This window comes from Poecilia reticulata, linkage group LG7, assembly GCF_000633615.1.
Source record: "Poecilia reticulata strain Guanapo linkage group LG7, Guppy_female_1.0+MT, whole genome shotgun sequence".
Taxonomy (NCBI): Eukaryota; Metazoa; Chordata; class Actinopteri; order Cyprinodontiformes; family Poeciliidae; genus Poecilia; species Poecilia reticulata.
Genome location: NC_024337.1, coordinates 8,782,031 through 8,789,055, shown reverse-complemented (window position 1 = coordinate 8,789,055; position 7,025 = coordinate 8,782,031). Strand labels below are relative to the sequence as shown.

The window sequence follows — 7,025 nt, the reverse complement described above, 5'->3', positions numbered from 1 at the left end:
GTTAGGTTAAAGCTCATCTTCTGAAGTTGGGATATTTTTCTTCCAACAGGTTCCAGAGGAATCACCTCAAACCAGATGTTGGACTGGATTTTATTCCAATGTCATTTGTGAATGTTAGAGCCTCATTTTCAACAGTGGAGCTATAAAGGTTGAAAAAGGTTATTATTTTTGGGTTAGTCYGTGTGGTGCACCTAAAAAAATGCCACCACAGTATTTTGTTTTTTTTATAATGTTGAAATATTTTTATATACATAAAAATATGTATTTATTGTATTTTCTAAAACAATTAAATTACATTTTAAGCTTCCAGGTTGGTTTTATGATGGATTCCGGTTTGCATCAAACGCAATCTGGATGTCAACAGCAGCGCTTGGTCGTCATTGCTGACTTTTGTTTATTTTCTCTTCAGGTCAGTATATGGTTAAAAGAAAACACCAAAACCATCGTGTAAGATACTTAACATCCTAATTGACCAGAATATGTCGCTTAGTTAGGTTTTTGTGCACTGTTTGTTTGGCCAGTTTTCTCAGGCGAGGTTAACGTTGGCTCGCTCTGAGGGCTGTTAAATCTTAACGTCTCCATGCTGGACAAGTTTTATTTTGTTTTCTTTTAATGTTATTCTGTTAAAATCAGTTACTAGATGCAGTAAAGCGGGTGATGTGAGGTTCATTGTTGCCTGTGAGGGGAATACACCAAATTTATGAGATCATGGCAATGTAAAACATTAACATTAAACACTGTGAAAGGTTTGTCTGTTGAAAAAAAAGCTCAATCTGCATGTCAATAGCAGGGCTTGGTCGTCATTGCTGACTTTTCTTTATTTTCTCTTCAGATTGTGTGTCATCACTGTTACAGCAGTCCTGACACCCGGGACCTGTAACATCTGCCTCAGTGTAATAAATATAAATGAATTCATTCTGTAAGATCAGAAGGTTTGAGAAGGAACACTAGTCAAGAAAAAGGGTCCATGTTGATAAAAAAAAAACCAAAACAAATAGAATTTAACTGAATACTAAAAATGTTGAAGTACTGGACTGAAAGGAGTGAAACTGTAGGTGATTTACTCTGGGGAGAAATTCAACCTTCATGAAAGCACATCCAGAGAAATGCCCTTGACAGAACTAGATCTTCGGTCTCTAATGAAGACATAAAGCAGCAGCATCACATCAACAGGAACTCAGTCAGCGTTTGGGTTTAAAGCTTTCCCCACAAACCAACACACTCACTGCAGGAAGGGCAAAGAAAGCCACGCCTATCATGCTGAATGCAGCTCCCAGCAAGCGTCCATTCCACGTTTTGGGAACTTTATCACCGTAACCAATGGTGGTGAGCGTGATCTGATGGACAAAAGATATTAATCTAATTCAGGTATATTGATCAAGAGATCTCTTTGTAAAACATCATTCACATTTTTTCTGCTTCAAAACATTTTTCAGTTCCAGTTTCTTTGTTTCAAACTGTTTTCAGTTTCAATTTCTTTTTTTTCTTTTGAACAAACGTCATGGCCCCATTTCGCTCTATAATAACAGCACAGTTATTCTGCCTTACCAGTCCCCACCACAGAGCATCAGCGTACGTCTCAAACTCCTCATTGGACTCTTTTTCCACAGAATAGACCAAGAAGGAAGCCAGGATGAGGCACAGGAAACCAATATACCAGGCTGTGATGAGCTCCTGCAGGGGGAAACGGTACGGTGAGCATCAGGGGACATAAAGCAATAAAGTGGCATCAAGACAGGAGGCTACTGTAAACTGGTAAAACAATCAGCACATGATAATATTGGACACAATGATGTGAGCCCAAAGCCCTTTTATTTCCCTTGGTCACACACATCCTGCTTCAACTTGTCGCCTCCCATAGAAATAGCAGCAGCGTCCTGCATGTTTTAGGTATTTCCTTCCTTCATCCCAGCTGATTTCAATCAATGACTGATTAACAGGCGTTTGTTGAACTGCAATCAGCTGAATCAGGCACATTAAAGCAGGGAAACCTCTAAAATATGTAGGACCTTGAGGACCAGGGTTGGGAAACACTGGTTTAGGAAACTGAAATATATTGGTGCAGTGCTGCTATTGGCTGGTATTTACCAAGCAGAAAATCCATTCATTTCCTTGGAGACTGATTGGCTGAACCTCAAAGAGAGGAGATAAGGAAGACAGCAGGTATTAGCGTCTGTGCTAGTGCTAACGTATGTTACGGTATATTTGGTGTTTGAACCATTAAAATAGACAGTTGTAAGTATTTTTTGAAGGTGTCTCAAGTAATCATGGATTAGCTATTCACAGGCATTTAGTTTAGTTCCTAACTCCTCTGAATACCAGCTGCCCTCTTTATGTTGAGAAAATAAAACCAGTATTACTGTAAAATCAGACCCAAATCCCAATACGACAGGGTTCAAACGAAACAGACTCCGGCAAAGGTCCAGCTACCTGAGCCACTATTTCCAGACAATGTGTTCATTTAACAAACTTTTTCTCAACATGATGAATCAAATAAATTGATGAATATCTGGAGAAACAACGCCTTATCTTCAAAAACAAAACTATATTTGAAGGACATTCTTTGCTCAGCTTCTTTTGACTTCAATACAAAACTTCAATACATAAAAACAAATCCTTTTGTACACTTACAGCTAATGTCTGTAAAAAATATATTTTGTTACATATTTGCTGAAACTGTCACCATGTCGTGACCGTTTGTTACTCTGTAAAAAAAAAGAATAAAATAAAATCAAGCTCCTCAGCCTTCTTCCCGTGCTAACTGATCAAACAACCATTCATAGCCAGGAGGCGGGTCTTAGCGCTGTTAATCACAATCTCATGTGGCTGATCATCTCCCCTCCCCTTATCCTCTTGCTCTATGCTAGCCTGCAGCTAGCATAGTCTGTTGTGAATGCTAAGGTTAGTTAGCATGGCCAGTGATGTCAGTGGAAAAAGAATCGTTTCTCCACCTTGAGCAGCAAGTGCATGAAGATGATTGACAGCGCTAAGACTCTCCACTTGGGTCTGATTGATTGTTTTTGGTGCATTTCTTCAGATTGCAATAGCAGCTCAGGGAGGAGGTGGAGGAGACCGATGTTTTCACAGATTACCTCTCATAACAAACTGTCAGGACATGGTGACAGTTTGAACAAATATGTAAAAAACATTTTATAAAGTTATGTACTGCAGCTTCAACACCTAGCTCACCTTGCTGTGGGCATAAACGACAGATCCGAGGAGCTTCCAGGTGCCTCCACGGCGGTCCATCCGAAGCATACGCAGGATCTGCAGGAATCTCAAACTCCTGATGGCCGAGGTGGCAAAGACATTCCCCTGAGATCCGGCTGCCAGCACCGACACGGAGGCAATCAGCACCATTATATCTGAGGAGACAACCACAAGATGATATCAGTGTATAATAATTAATCCTCTTCTATAAAACAAAAGACTATTGTGAACGTTCTTCGAGGATTCATTGAGAGGAACATTAAAATAAAAAAACAAAAAGTCAGAGTTATGTTCAGGGTAAAATAAATGGCAAAACAAACTTGATTCCTCACCTATGACACAGAAAGGCTTTCTGGCAAACTTTAACCTCCCCCTCCATCCTCTGTAGCGACAGCAACATCCAGCGGCCCATATCCGCACAATATACTCAACTCCAAAAACCACAATAGTCACAATCTCCTGCAAAGCAAATGAAAAACCAGGGAACAGCATGAAGTCTGTGATGTGAATATGAAGGTGAAAAGAGAAATGAGCTCGTCTACCAGACTGCTATAGAGTTTAATGCTCATTTATTATGTAATTATCAAAATTACTTAATAAATATGTAATTTTTATTATTAAAAATTACATATTTTAATAATAAAAAAATGTAATTTGCAAATAAATCTGAGTTTATTTGCAATTTCTTAAGAAGTGTTGAGGAGGACCGTTTCCCATGGTCATAAAATACAGAAATGCCCTTTCTGTATTTTATGAGGCTTTCATTTTAAAGAGGATTTGTTGAGCAGTATTCACATTTTGCATGTTTTTATATTTCAATTTTAGTCTCAACTGCTTCTAAAAACTGACCAAGAGCATTAAAAATACATTAAATAWTTTTTTAGCAACAAGTTAGTGTTTTTAATGTCTGAAAAATTTGCCATTTCAAAAACCTCCTGATTGTTGAGTTACACTGTGCTGTTACCTAGCAACCCCAGCCAAGCCCTGCCTGTAACCTAACAACCCAAGCGGAGCTCCAGCACGTTTGGTCAGCTGGTTTTACTGTTGTGTTTGAAGGCTGCTGGAAAAGACAAATGTTCTGTTGTAGGTTTACATTCCACAAACCTTGTTGGTTGTGCAGGAGGCTCCACTTATGTTAGGTTCTGGGTGGAGGTCAGGTTTGTTTTTCTCCTCTAGATGGAGTCCTGGAGATGGCTGCATGGGGGACAGACCTTTTACATCACCGACACACCGGTCGGCAATTACACCCTAACCGGCAGCTTAAGAGAGGCGGTTACCAACACTTKGACGCCAGTTTGTTGACTATTATGGTATTCTCGTGGCCCTCTAGCCCTCGTTGAACCTGTGTCTTCCTAGTTCTGCTTAGTAATCCGACCTTTTTTGACCTCTGTTTTTTGCAGAAACTACCCGAGCACCCGGATCTGGACATCCGCTGCCTCAAACTCACCATCTTCCCTGTTCTTGTTCTTAGTGTGCTGTTGGTGCYGCTGCCCGCCGCTCGAACCAGTCCTTTTTTCCAGCTCACAATAAACCTGTTAAACCTTTCTGTTTCTCCTGCCTGTGTTCTTGCATGTGGGTTAACCGTATCACACCCGACATGACAACTTATGCTTTTCACAGATGTACAATTGAGCTCAAAATATGCTGGACTGAGCAGAGGAACGTCCCCTTATCTAAGAATGATTTTGTGTTAAACGTGTTTATAGAAATGAACACGTTTTGTTACTATAAAACACAGAAAATCTCATCTGTCCGTGTATCAATCAACTCCAAATCTCTTCTTTGTTCTGTCACAATTATCGATTTATTAAATTTTTATTATCATGCTCCAAACTTTGCGAGGACTGACCACCGATCACCCGCTTCCTCATACACACAGAGCCAGCAGCCAGGGACACCTGGGTGGTGGGTGTGTCAGATCAATAACTTATTTCATTCATATGGCTCTTACAGAGTCTCAGTGAAAACGTGTTTATTATTATTAACGCTTTGGTGCAAAAAAACTGATTGAAAATCGATTCATTTACTGCATGTTTATGTCTGTTAAGGCTAAAATGGAACGGCACTGAAAGCAGCTCTTTAAACCATTCAGACGAAAACAATAGACACAATCAGATGACTGATTACCCTGTGATAATAACTCAGAAATAGTCCAAATAGTTTGGATGTATTTTTATTTCTTTCCTACTTACGTAAAGTTTCTGTTTATGTCATAGGTTTGTGGTGCATTTCTATACTAAAGAAAAAGATATAAAACGTCAGATATTTCATGAGATATTAATATTTATGGAAAAACTTTACATGACTTTATATTAAAGCAGAACGTACGGCGACCACCATAAGTAGGGCTTACAGTGTTAAATTATGCCGCATGAACTGATCAGTAGATTATTAAGAGGTAACGCAAAAGAAAAAAAAAATTCCCCATGTCCCCTGGAGGGTTCCATAATAAGCTTTTTTGTGTGCTTTGAAGTTTCTGTGCTGATRAATTTTTTTGTGMAGCGATAAAAGCTGGTAGCTCTTGCACAATAAAGCTGTATTTCCTCCCTCAGCCCACTGGCTGCAATGTTGACACCTTGAGATGCCATGAAACCTAAATCCTGAACATCATGGCATGGATGCATCCCAGTTTTCCATGTCTGGCATATAACCATTCATTTTAGCTTTTAAACTGGTTCTATTGATCCTGTGTCCAGACAGAGAGATAATCAGTAGCCCAGCATCGTGACCTGTTTGTTCTGAAGATCCTCCAGCTTCCACTTCATCTTCCTAACATGGCGCCTCCTCACCCTGACTCTCATGCTGATAGGAGGAACCACAGAGCTCTGTTAAGTTAAAAGCACATCTTCTGAAGTTGGGATGTTTTTCTTCCAACAGGTTCCAGAGGAATCACCTCAAACCAGATATTGGACTGGATTTTATTTCACTGTCATTTGTGAACTTTAGAGCCTCATTTTCAACAGTGGAGCTATAAAGGTTGAAAAGTGTTATTTTGGAGAAAGTCTCATCAACATCAATATTTCCACTAAATAAGAAGCAAAAAAATAATAGTTTGATAGAGGAAAAGCCTCTCAGACTCTAAGCTCAAAGCAAGATGCCAAGATTCCAAACTACTTTTGGAACCTTCATCAGTTCCGAAATAATATGAAATGGGGGGCGGGGGAATCCTACTTATTAACTGATTAAGTCGTGTTTTAGATTGTTCTTGAAAAACTAATCAGTCACGGCTGCACAGTGAACCCATTGATTCTTTACAGCAGACAGCCGCTCCCCTCTCTTGCAGGTACTGCATACCCCCGCTAAATCTTTTAGGGGTAGCGGTACCCAACTGTACCCCCCTACTTTCACCACTGGTYCTACGGTTAAATATTGTTTTACTGATTGCAGGTTTCTCAGTTGTTCTTTTGACTGTGTAGCTGCTGTATTGTGCCTGCAAGTATTTTGCATGTTTACGTTAATTAGGTGAATTTATTGCCAGATCATTTTTTAATTTTGCCAGATCACATAGTAGCATTTATAACTAATGCAAAAAATAAACAGTCAATCCAGCTGATCGGCAATGATTGGCCTCAATGCTATAACTAAATGGTAATGGCGAACCAACTGGACATTGTAGTGGTGGATAAAGAACAGAGGAAAGCCGYTGTGGTGGATGTAGCAATACCAAGTGACTACAACATCGGGAAAAAGGAGCAGGAGAAACTGGAGAAATACCAGGGCCTCAGGGAGGAACTGGAAAAGACCTGGAAGGTGAAGACCACAGTGGTGCCTGTGGTCATCGGGGCCCTCGGGGCAGTCACCCCCAAACTGGAGCA

The 7,025-nt window shown here is 40.0% G+C and overlaps 1 protein-coding gene across 1 annotated transcript in view; it reads right to left on the bottom strand.

Annotated features, from left to right (window-relative positions):
- LOC103467116 (potassium voltage-gated channel subfamily KQT member 2-like) overlaps positions 1-7,025 on the bottom strand; it is a 23,950-nt gene that overhangs the window by 15,390 nt on the left and 1,535 nt on the right. The window contains exons 2-5 of the mRNA XM_017305885.1: positions 3,543-3,669; positions 3,190-3,365; positions 1,549-1,674; positions 1,227-1,337 (exon numbers count right to left, since the gene is read on the bottom strand). Coding sequence (XP_017161374.1) covers positions 1,227-1,337; positions 1,549-1,674; positions 3,190-3,360 — 408 coding nt within the window. The 5' untranslated portion in view covers positions 3,361-3,365; positions 3,543-3,669. The remainder of the gene's footprint in view (positions 1-1,226; positions 1,338-1,548; positions 1,675-3,189; positions 3,366-3,542; positions 3,670-7,025) is intronic.